This window comes from Porites lutea, chromosome 2, assembly GCF_958299795.1.
Source record: "Porites lutea chromosome 2, jaPorLute2.1, whole genome shotgun sequence".
NCBI classification, from domain to species: Eukaryota; Metazoa; Cnidaria; class Anthozoa; order Scleractinia; family Poritidae; genus Porites; species Porites lutea.
The window spans coordinates 30,919,232-30,935,246 of NC_133202.1; the positions used below are offsets into that span (position 1 = coordinate 30,919,232).

Genomic DNA, 16,015 nt, shown 5'->3' on the forward strand with positions numbered 1-16,015 from the left:
GCATCCTACATCGTAAAATTGAGGATGTATCCGTTTTCATTAGAAAACTCTTTGGATTGAAGAATTTCTAAAAACTATTGAGGGAATTGGGTTTTTTTTCCAGCCACCTGTGTCGCTGACTAAATAAAATCTCTCCTCTCACCTAAAGTCTGGTATCTTAAAGCACATTATAAAAATTGTTTAAGTAAAAGGTTGTATGACCAACAACCCAAACTGGCGTTCTCGATTATATTGATTACAGCTCTATTGTTTGCTCGACATACATTGTATTCTGGCACACGCGTCATTTTTTCCATAATTAGTATTCAGCCATTGAATTAACACGAAGGCTCTCTTAAGTTCAATAAACTCGTGAGACTGAAAATTTAGAAAACGGGACAGCTTTACAGCACTACAAATATCTTTTTTCTTTCGCATGAAGTTTTGCTTTGATCTTCGATTTTCAGCTTCTTTCCTTTTCCTGAAAGGTCGCACCATTCACTGAACTGTTGCAACAGTTTGTTTATTTTAGTAAGAATTACCATTTGGAATATTCTTATAAACATATCTTTGGGGCGCAAATTTGCCATGGGGAGACTTGCTAAGAGCGCCCTACTCTTCCTCTACAATATGTTTTACGCCTTTTTGAACTCTTATAACGGACTGTTTTAAAAAATGCTGTAAAATCTTGGTTTCTCGAACCTCTAGATTATTTGAATTCTGACCTCCCTTAAGCAGACAAACTCTGTTATTCTGCAGTCTGTCGAACAACCCGATAATTAAAACGAATTTCTTAACTATTCGCCCGGAGGTTGGAAAAATCGGGGTCTTTGACCGGATCGTCGCCATTTAGGTAAAATGAAATCATTACCACTTATACTCTTAGATACTGACTTCCGCCATATAATGTTAAAAGAAGGTAATTGACCCGAGTGCGCGTTCTAGAAGATTTTAAAGCAGGAATTCTTATCTGTGTAGAATAATTAGCGTTCCTCTCACCGAACTGTTTTAGTTCATCTTTGCGGTTGATGGTTGAATTTGACTTATGTTGACGCTTTGTTCTTAACCATTGAAATTGTTCGCCAACAAATAGACGGAAGTGTAATAAATTCATTTTATGGTGGATTATTTTATCTATCAAGTATCCGCATTATATATGCCAACTGGCCGTCAAGATAAAACCTAAGGAAATTCCGAGAGAGGCTGTCATTAATACATTGTTCCGATTCCCTTGTGGGTGGATTAAGAAACTGTAAACACCTATGGTAGGTTTAGTCCGGCAGCCGATTTAAAACCACAATTGCGACTTGAGGAAAAGCACAGTTCTTCACTCTCCATTATACGGTTTTAGTGGATCCTAATAGACTTCACTGATTTAATTCCGAAGAGCCGTAGATTTTTTCCAGGCTCCATTTTATCACCTTATTTGATTTATTCTTCACGCTTTAATGCGACTAAATGAGTGTTACTCAACGTCCGAGCGTCACACTCCCATCTTATAATAATTGATCACCGTAAAAGCCTAGTTGTCGCTTTTGTTCTCAGTGGCAATAAAAAGACGCTGAGCTTCACTGTTAAAATGGAACGGAGACTTTTACAGTGCAATGAAATCTTGAGGTATTGTTTTTACATTTTTCAACCGTTATAGTCAAAGCGCCGTTCGTTACAAACAGGAGAAATATGGTGATAAATAATTCATTTGAATGCGAGTTAAAATTCTTGTAGTGTTTATGGTCAATTGTTCGCCTTTCAAAGACTGTAATTTTGTATGATTGTAATTATGATAAATTCACGATGCCCAAATATTAGCCAGTGATGGCCTGATGATGTTGCGTGACTTTTCATGGAGTGCAGCATTGTATTAGTGAACGTTTTTAAACCTTTAGTAATTTATGATATTAAAATATCATATTAAATCGCTGTGTAAGCCTGCGAGCAAGCACTTCCTTTTGAGGGATATCGTAAATAGTATGCGCGAGCGGCAGTGCGTGTTCTTTCGCGGTTCGTTTCGTTTGTCATTCGAAATGGAGGGCTTTTTCGCGGGCAAATCTTTGCATCTAGCGGAAACGATTATAATAAAATAACTGTTTTACAACTTCCACATCAAGCGTTTGAACTTTAATTCTTAAATTTATTTTTGCATTGATTAGTTAAACCAAATTGTCGAGTAGTAGACGGAAAAACACTAAAACAATAGGATTTTGTATTACATTGAGGAGGCACGCTGTTTTCCAAAGACTGAACTGCTGTTGCATTCTGCGGAAAACGAAGCAAACTCAGGCACTGAAAAAAAATTCAGTCTTACGAATTTTCTTTGGCAAATGATTTACTTGATTCTGTGTTCAGATATTTGGTCTATATAATAAACTCACTTTTTCCTAGCTGTTTCTATTAAAAGACCAGCCCAAGTTTCATAGAAAAACGGTTTTAAATCAAAGCCTTACTTATGAATGAAGCCGCCACAACGATTCCACCTGGGTTAGTAGGTAAGATCAGGGCGGATAAAGGTTGGGCGGTGAAACGAGCGCTCCGCTCTTCATTTAATGTGTGATGCGGAGTAGGACTGGCACGAGCGCTCTTTCCGCGCTTCCGGTGCGCTTGAAGGCAGGCGAAATTTTTCTTTTTGCGAACCGGAAATCCTATTTTCTTTCTGTAATTTCAGGGTACAATGTTAAATAGATAAATTCGTTTCATAATATTATCAATAAACAGTTTCATATGTTTGTGTCTGTACGTCTATAAGTTAAACTTGTTTGTCGTATAATGCCAAAATTTGAGTTTAATTTGAAAGTGTTGAATACCTCCTCCTTCCACTAAATATCACCTAATCGTCTTTGGCCGTTTCGTTTGCAAAAGCTTAACACTTCTTAACCTCAATTTTTACATATGTTAAACGGGGATAAATTTTGTATAACATAACAAAAAATTAGATTGATATATATTGATATAGTGGCGTTGTACTTCTTCAAACTTTGCTTCTCGGGTGCAACAACGCGCCATGGCGATTCGCGCAATGCGTTGCAAATCCGGCAACCGCATGTAAACAAAATTTATTGAGGTTAGTTGTAAGGTTTTTCCTCCGTTTTTCTCTCTAAAACAAAACAAGGTAAACAGTGAAAACTGAGGGGAAACTAATTTTGAAGTTTCGAAGAAAAAGAAAGACGTATGAGATGTTTTTTTCAAAATTAAAAAGAAGGATGATGGTGATTGAAATTAGCATAATTTCACCTTGCACGAGCTGCACGCATTCAGCAAAATACACGTCATCTAGTTATGAAACACCATCTGCTGTCTTTCAGTTTTGCCATGGATGACATTTTCCTTCGTGTTTTAGACAGTACTTAGCTGTTTTTGTTTTGGAATAACATCGACATTGGCGAGTAGCAAAACGAAAATATAATTCAGTGGTAGAGTCATGGAAGTAATAAAAGAAACCCTTTGAAAGAGATGTTTGTCTACTCCAATTCAACTAAACCTCCCGCAAAAAATAGCAATATTTGCCTCTCGGAGACAGCGTACTAGCACAAAGGAACGAGGAAGAAGTGCAAGAAAACAAATCAAGCTGCCATAATTCAGCGACAGTGTTTCACGTACAAACCACATCGCAAGCCCTGACCGAAGTCGAAAACAAGCGACATTTCTAAGCAGAGTCCCAGTCCACTGCATCTCACCTTTTTGCTCGGACGCGCTCGTTTCACCGCCCTACCTTTATCCGCCCTGGGTAAGATCGTAAAAAACCGCCCGCTTCCGGAACCAATCTTGATTTTAGAATTTGGAAAATACCGCCCCCTTGCAAACTGAGAAAAAAGTACAAGTATATATCTGGCCGACTTTTCTTTTTTTTACGTCTGGTGAAATACGCAGAAAGTCAGGTCCACCGATGTAAGCAAGAAAACATTTATTTTAAAGCATCCCTCCTTTTCAGTTTGATATCATCAATTTTGAAGCTAACAGCTAGTAAAAAGTATCATTTTCCTCAGCATACACGGGCAAACTATTACTGTGAAAAAGGATCTAACTAAAACGTTTGAAGGCAACAGCACACAGATGTGGATGTACCATCTTTTAAGGCAAACTCTGAGCTTTAGGAACTTCTTCAATGAAGATCCGGGACACACACTGCCAGCCCGTGAAGGTATAGCCTGTTCCAGGCTCTCAGATAATGGGGGAAAACGCAAAAGTAAAAGGTACGCGAAAAGTTAGCGGGGCGGGAAAAAGGAAAAATGAAGGAGGCTCCGCCGCCCTGCTCTCCCCAGTTTCCTCCCGTTATATTTTCGTGTTCGCACTTTCTCAATTCAACGGACCCGGCTATCTCGGATCCTGGAACAGGCTAGTGAAGGCATCACCAGCGACTCCATGTTGACAATTGTCAACCCAGAATTCGATGCGCACCCTTCCTTTGTGAATGTTGTTACAATGCCCCTCAATAGGGCGAACGCGGGGAAGATCTTGAGTGTTGCCCTGCCACATATAGCATGTACACAATACCGTGAATGGCCGTTGAAAGTGAAATACCGTCTTTTGCAACAGGATGTGCACTTATAGACTCTAAAGGCACCGGTCCAGGAAACACGAAGAGCAGTGTTAGAAAAGTTTTTATAAAAGACGCAGTCCTACATCCACAATGAAAGTCAAGAAAACAACAAATAAGGAAATGAGGTAACGACAGCGATAGGAATAGTGTGATTCTAGTGATTCTCTTATTGTTATCTTATTACAAATCACTAATAAAATGAGTTATAAGAGTAGTTAGACTATAAAGTATTGAACCTCCCGGCTAAAGTTTACAATCCTCTTTTAACATTACACAACAATCTTTCTGTTACGTAACCCTGATGAAATTGTACTGATTCGAACGAAATCATGCGATTTGTTTGAAATTGTTGCTTTGAGTTTTGGAATTTTGTTTGGTAAAAAAAAGCTTTTTGCTAATATGGAAGTTTTCTATCACTAAACAATAAATGATAATGACAATTCTTGTCTGCTCTGCTTTATAACTGCCGTAATTCCGCACCATTTTGGTTTTCGAAGAGACACGACACACGCGATCGATGCTAATGATAGACAAGTTCAGCGTTTCCAAACAAAGATAAACGGCCGCTATGTATGTATCGATCGCGACGGTATCGGATGAGAATGAATGGTCAAAATTGAAGAAAGGTGGACGTCATTGGTATGGGAAAGAAACTGGGAGAATTGGACTCTGAATAAACTGCAAATGCAGATAAACAGAACAAAAAGCGAATAGGTATTGTTTCAACAAAAGTAAAATTGGCCAGGCCTCGGTTTAGTTGTTCAAAGGCTGGATAGCGCTATCCACCGGATAATTCGCTATCCAGCGGATAAGTTGTAAAAAAAACAATTATTGTGTTATCTACTGGATAATGATCTAGGCGGTGGATGGCGCTATCCAACATTTGAACAACCTCAGCCGGGAGAATAATTTTTAACTTTTACAACTCCTTGTGGTATCAAAGTTAAGGTCCAATAAATCGTGCACCGAATGCTTCTGAGTATAAAGCAAAGCATTTGACGCCAATTCCTTTTTTATGGTCTCGTGTTCCATGTGTTATTGAAGTGATAAAATGAAGAGGGATCTGAATACAGATACAATTTAACCTTACCTTTATCAGACCTTATCCCTGTTATCATCCAAGTTTTCCAAGCACATTCCGTCCAGTTTCTGATAGCCAGCATTCTATTTGATCCAGACTCCCCCTTGTGACCGGGGGCACCAGGTTCCTGCCGATTGCACCGGTTGGGCCAGGAGGTCCCTGGGGTCCAGTATTGCCTAGCATTCCTTGGTCATCTTTCTCCCCGTCATGGCCATCTTTTTCATCACGGCCTGGTATCCAAGGTGTACCTGGTATGCCGGACACTCAATTACAGGGAGATGTTGACTTCTTTACAAAAGGAACCATGATACAGGTAAATGTAGTTTCTTTAAAAGGAGCAAGAGAGGAGAAAGGCGTCGTTCTCTCTTGTTTAACAAAAAAGGCGTCGTTCTCTCTTGTTTAACAAAAAAGGGCATGAAAATATAATTTAAAGACGAAAAACCGCGAGTACATTGTTTTTTCTCCCTTGATTTTCATAGTTCAGTATTATATGGAGGAATCAGAATAACAACTAAACACTCCATTTGGCGATGAGCTTAACCCTTTCAGGTGATTCGCTGGTTTTGCACTGCGCATCTCCTACTGCGCTTAACAAGGTGACCGCCGTGAAAAAGAGCATCTGAATTAACATGATTATTGAAATGAAGTTGACTGAAGAGAAAGGCTGTTGGAATTTTCACTTGCGGTTTAGTCTTGCCGAGATGAGACTCAATGTGTTGGGAGTGTGCATAACGCAAGCAGTACGCGTGTTGCTAAAAGTGTTTTATTATTTTTTTCCTGGTTCGTCGCTCTTGAATGTCACTTAGCTCACTTTTAAGAACTTATAAGAGATCGACTTGTCGCAAGTCTAGCGTGTTGCTGAGTTAAAATTAAGCACTATGTAGATCTTATGCAAAAGAAATATGTTTGTTACCGGTCAGTGTAAAACGCAGACTACGGACTATTGTTTTTACCAGGCAAATGAGTACGGGACAACAATAGTTCCATTGTTTTCTAACCCTAAAAACAATAGTCCGCAGTCAGTCCGCAGTCTGCATTTATTGTCCCTATCTCTTACTGGAATCATACCCTTCAGCGCTCACAAAAACTTCTATCAAAAAATCAAAACGTATGGGCCATTTGCATGATGGCGTCATTTTACTAACTATGACATTGATCTTTCAGGGTTTGCTTTCTTGTGCAAATTAGGGCTTTTGTTATTTAAACCTCGCTGGGATTATGATGGGAAAAGATGTAAAAGAAATAACCTTACCTGGTTTGTTGTGTCCCAGGCGTTCGTAATTAAGATAACCAGTCCAAATATAAAGACGAATACTTGGCAAGGAAGAGAGGTCATTTTGCCTTGAAATTTAGCAGAGATGAAACCCAACTTGATGAGACACTTTAAAGGGACATGTTCACGGTTCAGCGCATGCTCATTAATTAAATTAGTTTTTTCCAATTTATTATTAATTCTATCGGTTAATAATCCCACTCACATGTATCTCAGGGATCTCAAAGTGTATTTCAAAGTAGAAGTGTATTTCAGAGTAACGAAGTAGGACGGAGGAGTACTAAAATCTCAGAAAAGATTAGTGGATTATGCCAACACTACCAACGTTGAATTTATTGTTGACCAGAGGGTTTTATTCCATGGTTGATTAATTTACAGCTATTTGCAAATATTTAACTTAATCAAGTGCAAGTGACTGCCAGGGGTGTGCAGATTGATTCTTTGACAACATTATGACATGATCATATTGCTTACGTAGACGATACAGCACGTCGTGGCCGAAAAACAGCATCTTGATAAACGAGCGTGCACTGAACCGTGAACCTGTCCCTTTAATGGTTTATATCGGCATTAGGGTTAACGGCATTAGCGTTGTGAGTGAAATGTTACTAAAGTTAAACAAACCTCTCTAAATTGACCGACTCAAATTTTCCAGAAACGTTCGCAGATTCTCGCCTGCTTCTGTATCATTAAAGGCCCTTGTATTTATAGGGGACCTTGCGATCGTCGCCTAGTTTTTGGCTTTGCTAATGAAAGCATTCACAATAGACAGTTTTCTATAGCGGCAATGTAAATAGTAGTAACAAATTGAAGACAGCTTTTTATTTATGTGTTAGTTTCTTATTTACATCTATTATATTGCGTCGTAACGTTGTCAGTGTTGTCAAAGCGTTGTGGATGTACGAGCTTGATGAAGAATAGGCTTAACTTAAACTTTGAAAATATGATAATTAAAAGAATATTTATACCGGCTGCGACCAGGCGGTGTGCACACTGGGATCGCAAAGCATCAGATCAATGGCGATATTCAAAATCTGATCTTTTGTGTCAAGATGGCGAGGAGTGAACATCTCGCGGGAAGCGTCTGCGGAGACGAATATTCGTTAAATACGCTGTAGAAATCAGCGATTTACCTCTATTTTTTTTTTCCGGAGACGGCTGTAAAAACAAAAAGGCTATCGAATTATCGGGGGAAAACAGTCTGTGTCATTCCGTTAATAAGTGTAATTTGTTCAAAATCACTCGCGTGCAGTCAGTAAATCGAAGAATTGCTGCTTTGTTCAATGCTTCGGTCATGAAAGTACTAAAGGTAAGACCTGGGGTTCGCCGGAAAAAAATGATTTCATCTTCAGATTAGTGCAACTAGAACTACGAGGTGCTACGACGATTTCTTCATTATTAGCAAGACGAATTTAAGCTTAAGTTGCCTTGAAAATCTTGTAAGATTGTGTAATAGTACAGATAGTATGCTTCCTGCTGACAATATAGCCCTAAAACATTTGTCAGGTACTATAAGAGAACTTTAGCGGGCCAGCTTTACAGGGATTTAGCTCTCTGTTGGCACCCTGTTTGCATTTGTTATTTGTTTTACCATCTGTATTTAACACACATAAAGTAAATGAAAAGTCACTGAAAAGTAAATAAAGATATCATGTACAGTGGGTTGTGTCCTATTTATAAATAATTTTGAGCACTACTTTCTTCTGGGATCTTTAGTCGTAAATAAAAAGCCAGTGAAGAAATACTGCAAACTAGTATCCTTGCTTTCTATTAAATTGGTATGAGTCACAGAATGTAAGGTTTCAAATTGTAAATGGTATTCAGTATTTGGGATTACTAATCCTCTTACAGTCAAGCAGATTAAGTTACAAGAATTGAGCCTAGGAAGGCATTCATAGTTTTTTTTGCCTTTATTTTTTTTATATGAATGATTGTGTCAGTTGGTACAAACACATGTCATCGCATATGTTTTGTATGACAATGATAAATCTACTGTAATCAGGGGCAACATGTAGGGAGACGCTTTTCCTTTCTTGTGATCCCCCTCCCACCAACTACTTTTGTTTAATCCAAATGCTGTGTCATAGGTGTTATTTAGGTGTAAATGTTTGGGTAAATAAATGTATTCATTTATTTTATTATATTGGCATGGTGATTAGTATTTTAGTGCTGTCATTTTATAGTGACGGATATTATTTTTCCTTCCATGTTGTTGATATACTTCAGTCTTTTCGGTTAGCAATTGTTACTGTGGTGGATCCTAGTAGTACCCCCTTTTTCCCACTTTGGATATCTTGTAGTTAATTTTTTTATCTCAGGTAAATTTTATTTTTCTTTTGTTTCAACTCCATTTGCACACATTAAAATACCCAAAAGAAAAGAAAAATAAAAATTACCTGAGATAAAAAATTAACTACATCAGATATTTCCTTTTCCGTCAACTTTTTTTCCCTTAGCCTTAGTTTGCCAATTATAATTATTTTAGTACATCTATGAGATAAACGGTATTAACTCAAGCCACCAAAATATGCAAATCCCTTGATATAACCCTGTTCTTCGGGTAAATAGGTTGACTGACCTCAGTGTATAAGCAGTTTGTTGCCTGTCTGTTCAATATTCCTCTAAACTACAATAATCCTAACATCCACCCACACAGACACACACACACACTAGTCTTAAACAGATATATTTATTAATTTGACACTCAAGTGTGATAAGAACAATGAGAATATTCCATTGACTAGAATCAAAGTGCCAGCTTGGGGACCGGTCATTATTTATGTGGGGTGGGGGGGGGGGGGGGGAATTTTTTTTGTTTTAGCATGAAAGAAAAACGTGACCCACCCCTTTAAGCCCATTAGTTAATTCTTGACCCACCCCCATATAACTTTATATAAGAGGTGACCCACCCCCAACCCCCTTCAATCTATACCTCTATAAGGAGTTTCTGTTCACTGAACGAAATCAGCATATCTTGTGGACCAGTGTCCTACTCTGCGGCCACTTCTTGTTGATGTTCCTTCTTGTTACAGTATGACTGTCATCATCTGATTCACTTTCGCTTTCACTTTCATCACACAAAACAAGGTCATTGTCACTGTCACTCTCATCACTGTCCTCACCAACACTGACGCTTGAAGGAAATGTAGATTCCTTTGAAGTTCCATAATAGTGTACTGTGATTCGCTTGATTTTGTCGATTTTCTTTCCGTTCTTGCTAAGTTTATTATGCTCAACGTATTTGTCCAACTCGGGAACTTTCAGAGTGTCAACGAAGCATGCAAGCCTTCTCAATAGGGCTTATGTTTATTTATTGATATGTAGTGCCCACATCTTTGATTCTCCATACTTAGGTTGGATTGCTACATGTGACATCCAGTTGTGTTATGTTTTATGTCCAGCATTGCATTAGAATTTATTTAGATCTTCCACATGAATTGTAGTGAGTGTGATTCTTTACAAAACACACAATGACCCACCCCCAATCATCTTGAAATTCTCTTTTGGCCCATCCCTTTTCTCTAAAAAAAAATAGGCCTGGCCCACCCCATGATTTCTCCCCCCCCCCCCCCCCCCACATAAATAATGACCGATCCCTGTGGTGGCTTCTACATTGTACATGACACTACTCATGCATTTCTCTCACCACTTTCTTCGCATAAAGGGTAGCTGTTTTTAAAATGCACAGGGTTTATCTTAAAGTTGATTTCTTATCTTTGAGGAAAAAATGTTCAGGTGCTTTCATTATACTCTCAGAGGCTTCACATGCATGACATTGTCATTTTACTTGGTGTAATTTGTTTGTTTCCAATCAGACTTCAGTAGACCATCTTTCATTCATATATTTTTTCATAAATCTGACATTTGTTATGTGCAATCGTCCACAGGCTTCATGCTCCTGTAATTAACTTGTGATTACAAGAGTGTCACTTCCAGTGACGTGCCACGTCTGTGCGAGGCCACATTTTGTTATGAAAACATGTAGGTTTTAATTTCGAAAAAACTATTTCAAAAAGGGGGGAGCCTTGGGGAGCGTTTATACCTTGGCGTAGAACAATCTTTGTAAAAACAGTTAAGACTAGTTTCTGTCGTCAGTGAGCACTACAATAGAAATTATAGCTCAGCGTTATCCACAAGTACATAAACGTATACTTATTTAGGCTTTTTCTGTGAAGAAACATTCCTCATTACAATCTAAAACAAGGAGCACGAAGATTTATCCTCTACGAGCATGAAATTTGAACCCGTTGTTTGGAGAGCTATAACAGGGTTCTCAGAAAAGAACTATGTTTATCGAAATATAAAGCATATAACCTGGGAAATTTCTCGACCTTCACCGACATCTTGAAAATTCTACATCCACAATGCATCGCAATCCCAGTGCGCACACCGTCTGGCTTGCGACTAAGCCGATTAAAATAAATTATAAGTTTATGTAGTGTGTGCTGCTTGCCCGCAACAAGCTCCGATTGACCAATAGAAAAGTCAAGGTATAACAACGTTATATTCGGCAAGGGATAGCAAAACGCCTGCCATGAAGACAAATCTGATTGAAAACGACAAATAAAAATATTTGAAAGGGGGCAGTCGGGGTGTTGGCCGGACTAAAGGATTTCGGGCCAGATTATCTTGAGCTAGTGTTTGCACGACGGCTCGGAGTTTAAGGGGGGATGCTATGAGAAATATATTTTCAGCACCCGCAAATGCAGCCAGGTAGATTCAGCCATAGTTGGAAGAGGAGACTGGTTAGGAAAGCCGGAAAACATCAAAGTTGAAAACAACGGTGCTGTAGTTTATGTTGGAAGCTCCCTGACCGTGAACAATCCTTTGTTTTTTGTTCAAGAATTGTGACTGAATAAATTCATGGAATGCTTCTATTGGTCAGTAAGTTCAAAAAGATAGGAATACTATAATTGAACGTTGTACACGGTCAGGTCCAAAAAAGCTAACAAAAACATATAACAAAGGGTTTCCCAACAATTCCACTTTAATTAACTTTGATTCATCTGGCGACATTTTTAAGGTCCCATTAAAAAGATTCGAAGAGGAAAACCCCTTTTACGATTTTCCTGTTATAAGCAACAGCAACAGGGAGAATTTAGGAAACTGTAGAAAAAAGATCTTTTAAACTCAAATACATCAAGACAATTTTTAAATCTGTTAAAATTCTTATGGACTCGTTTTTCATAGAATTTCTCAATAAGTCGAGACAATTTTAACTCCCCTTTTAATTAGAAAGAAGAAAGCAATAGTAATAGGCCGAAAATGCAAGCTTTGCGTTATAGTCAAAAAGTAGCATGTAATGGGAGATCAGCACAAACACAACATTTGAAAGCATCCTGCATTTTTAATCAACTATGTTTATCACATTACTTATACTATCACAATCCATCTGCTAGTAACCTATAGTAGTGCCGGCTCATGCACCCTTGATTATAAAGCTGACAAGTGTTTTTCTTTGCAGGAAGGAATGTTTTGCCTCGGTATCTAGGCCTGAGCCTCAGGAACTTCTTCAATGAAGATCCGGGACACAGATTGCCAGCCTGTGTAGGCGTCGCCAGGTTTTTCACTCGGACAATTACCAACCCAGAATCCCACTCGCACCTTTCCTTTGTGGATGTTGTTACAGTGCCCCTCAATATGGCGGACTCGGTGAAGACTTTGAGTGTTGCCCTGCCACATGTACACAACACCGTCAATGGGCAAGGGAGCTGAACACTCTGCGCCGTTGAAAGTGAAATACCAACGTTTGCAACAGGATGTACACCCGTAGATTCTAAGGGCACCAGTCCAGGCCACATGAAGAGCGGTGTCAGAAAAGTTCTTGGTGAACACACAGTCCTAAATTTGGGGAAAATGAAAGCAAATCATTTGGTTATAAATAGGAGGTGAGATAAAAGCAGAAATGACGATGGCATTTCATACCAAATAAAAGATTTAAATCTTAAAGATTTACCTTTACTAAACCGTTGTCTTTGTCATCGTTTAATTTATTCCATGCGCACTCTTTCCAGTTCTTAAAAGGCATCAGACCTTGGTTCCCAGTATGTCCACTTTGTCCTCGCTCTCCTTTTGGACCTGGTGGGCCCTGTACACCAGACTCTCCTTTAGCACCATCTTTTCCATTTACACCAGCAGGTCCCCGAGGCCCAGTCTTTCCCGGGCTTCCCGGGTCACCTTTCGCTCCTTCTCGGCCATCACGTCCGTCACGGCCTGGTAACCCGTGCATGCCTGGAACACCACCAAACCCGCAGAATGGGGGAGATTGCTGGAGAGGTAAACAAAAAGTTACTTTAAAAAGTGTTATTGTGCGTTGAGCAAAATAACTCCCTCAGTGATTTAGTCTCATCGGCGATACTTAGCCACCTCTAGGGAAAAAAAAAAGAAAAAGAAAGAAAAGTAATGTGCCTTTATGACACACTTTAAGCAATTTAACCCCCTTTCTTTCCCCCACCAGCCTTTCGGAAAATAAACCCCTGAAAAAGTTTTGACGAATATTTCATAATGTCTGCAAATAACCTTAAAATATTTTTTTCCCTTCGTTTCCCGTTTCCCAACGCTATTTGGCTCGTTGTGTTAAGTGTTGTGGAGAAAATTTACATTAACGCATCGTTAGATATACGGTCAAGACATACAATTTAATCGAGACAAGAAGTTAGTTGATGTTAATGCATTTAAGAACTTCGCTAATACCTCTTTCTAAATTATTTGTGCTGATAAAGAGTGAGACTTTGTTAAAGTCATGGAAACCATTTTATTTTTGAAAGGAATCTATCCCATATCCGGGTTTAGTATTAGTTGCCGTCATTTATTATGAATTGTTACTAACAGTTTTTTCTAAATTATCGGAATTTAAATTGAAACAGCTACATATTTATCTCTGAGCTTTGCAACTTTATCACGATTTTTGAAAGATGCGATCAGTTGTTTAGACATTCCTTCACGTCGACCGAGAGATAAATACTCACAGAAAAGTATTCTTTAGCAGTTATTGGATTGCGCAAAATGCAAAGTTCTGTTCTTGATGTTTTTTCGCTATCATTTGTTCCAGTTGTATCAGGCATGGTCCCGCGCAGAAAGTTAATTGACTCACCATATTGTTCGAGGTTTGTTTGGTTTTGTTGCCCGCCACTGCTGTGAAGACCAAGAATGACGCAACACCAAATAAACACAACAGAGCCAGAGAAACTTTACACGCTGTACTCATCGTGTCGGTTTTTTAGGGGTTTTTCTGAAGACCAAGTTGGAAAATAAAGTCAGAAATAATGAATTAAATGGTCAAACAAATCGTACCACTAGTTTTCTTAAAGTGTCGTGTTCAAAGTTTACCCGAAGAAGACCCTCATAAAAACTAAATGTAGCTGAATCCTGAACTTTAATTAAAACTCGCAGTATACAAATTATCGTGAATTTACCCTCAGGGTCAGCCAACGACGGTTCGTCTTAAATACATTGGAAACACTTCTTAGGCTATAATCCAGAGTGCTTTTAGATATCTAGAAATGCATTTCTAACCGGGGCTATAAAATGATCTAAAATGTATCTATTCGGTCATCCTAGAGGAACTTGAGCTTTTTCTAAATTATAGGGGCCTCAGTTTATTTTACCGAAAATTTTAGATGTAATTTAACGCATTAGCAAAGTAAAAATTTTGCTAATTCCTTTCTTCATCACATTTTTGAATCCGAAAATTGTACGTTTCCTTTTTTCTACGAAAAATAGCCCAACCCGAGGAGTGAAATGTGAAAAATTAAACTTTTAATTAGAAAATCGCAAGCGATTTATCAGATAAGCTTCGAAAATTGTACATGGTACAGTCATCCAGAAATTTTTAGTTTTAGCCGTCCTAAAGAAATAGGAAATTCTAAGCAATATTTGCTTCTCCAAACAGATATTTTACAGAAAACAGTCGCCTTCTTACTCAGTCGCAGCTATTTCTGTGCCCCTCGTCGCTTTTAAGAAAACGTACCCAGGAATGTACATATTTTCAAACTTTACTATGTTGGTGAAACAAATTTTGAAACATTCTCCGATCAACTTCAAAAATTGTAACTCCTCTTATTTTTTAAGCTGTAGTCCAGTTCGCGAATTCATTGCGAGTAAACTGAGATTATCCAGTCTGTTTGGGTACTCGCATTGCTCGAAAAGTCTTAAAACAATTGCCGATCATTATGTATCGTTAGCAAGCGCAAATTTCCGATAGCAAGCGAAGAAAACCACTTGAAAAAAGCCGGAAAATTTGGTACCTGTGGACTCTTTTCTGCTCGAGTTGATCGTCGAAAGTAACATATGCCACGTTAGTTTAACAACAGCTTTTTCTCCCTTTCTGTTGATTCTTTGTTCATGTTTTAACAAGTTTTTGCTTACTACTGTAATTGATTATTACTGTTGGACTGATTGATAATGAACCTTAAATATTGACTGAAAATTTCTTCTTCTAAAAACTATCTAGTGCTGTTAGGATTTTTAACTTCCTGTATTTAGTGTTTGTTCCGTTTTCAGCATTAAGTTAGATTAAAGCATACGCCGACCACGATTTTGCAGTATTGGTGAGGCGTGACATGGTTACTGCGAACGTAACATTGAAATACTTGAAGAGATCTCTACAAATTTTTTTTGTAACGAATTCACTGCTTAACAAAACAACTCCATACCTACGAGAACATGAATTACATAGGTATAAATTTTATCAGGTATCAGGTAACTATGCTGAAAGGCCTTACTGACAGGAATACAGCCACTTCTAAAGTTGTCGTCACTAATAACAAATGTTAGTTTCAGTTATATTATTGAAATTGATAACATTGTTATAGACATCCACAACACGAGGGGAAGTGGACAGAACTCAATGCTCACTAAAGTGAGATCTAACATTGCGAGAAAGGCTTTTTACCTTCATTCAATAGAGCGAAACCCTTTGACAGTATTCTAAACAAAACTAATTAGTATAACTCAGTCGTGATTTTTTTAACAAAACCGTATTTTGGAATTTTTGATCGCAAAATGTACTTTTCATTTTTATCAGATCAGCTTGACAAATACATAATTTAGTATTTGGCAACGTTAATTCAACCATCTTAACATTTTCGTTTTTATTTTTATGGGGTTTATTTCTTACTAATTTGCAATCCTGTAGTCATCGTTTGAC

At 38.2% G+C, this 16,015-nt stretch overlaps 1 protein-coding gene across 1 annotated transcript; it reads right to left on the bottom strand.

Moving 5' to 3' along the window:
* Positions 1-11,994: 11,994 nt before the first annotated feature.
* On the bottom strand, positions 11,995-13,190 carry LOC140926827 (collagen triple helix repeat-containing protein 1-like). The gene is made up of 2 exons (XM_073376512.1): positions 12,824-13,190; positions 11,995-12,708 (listed from the first exon to the last, which is right to left on the bottom strand). The coding sequence occupies exons 1-2, from the start codon at positions 13,094-13,096 to the stop codon at positions 12,355-12,357; spliced, it is 627 nt and encodes a 208-aa protein (XP_073232613.1). The 5' UTR covers positions 13,097-13,190; the 3' UTR covers positions 11,995-12,354.
* Between the last annotated feature and the right edge of the window lie 2,825 nt (positions 13,191-16,015).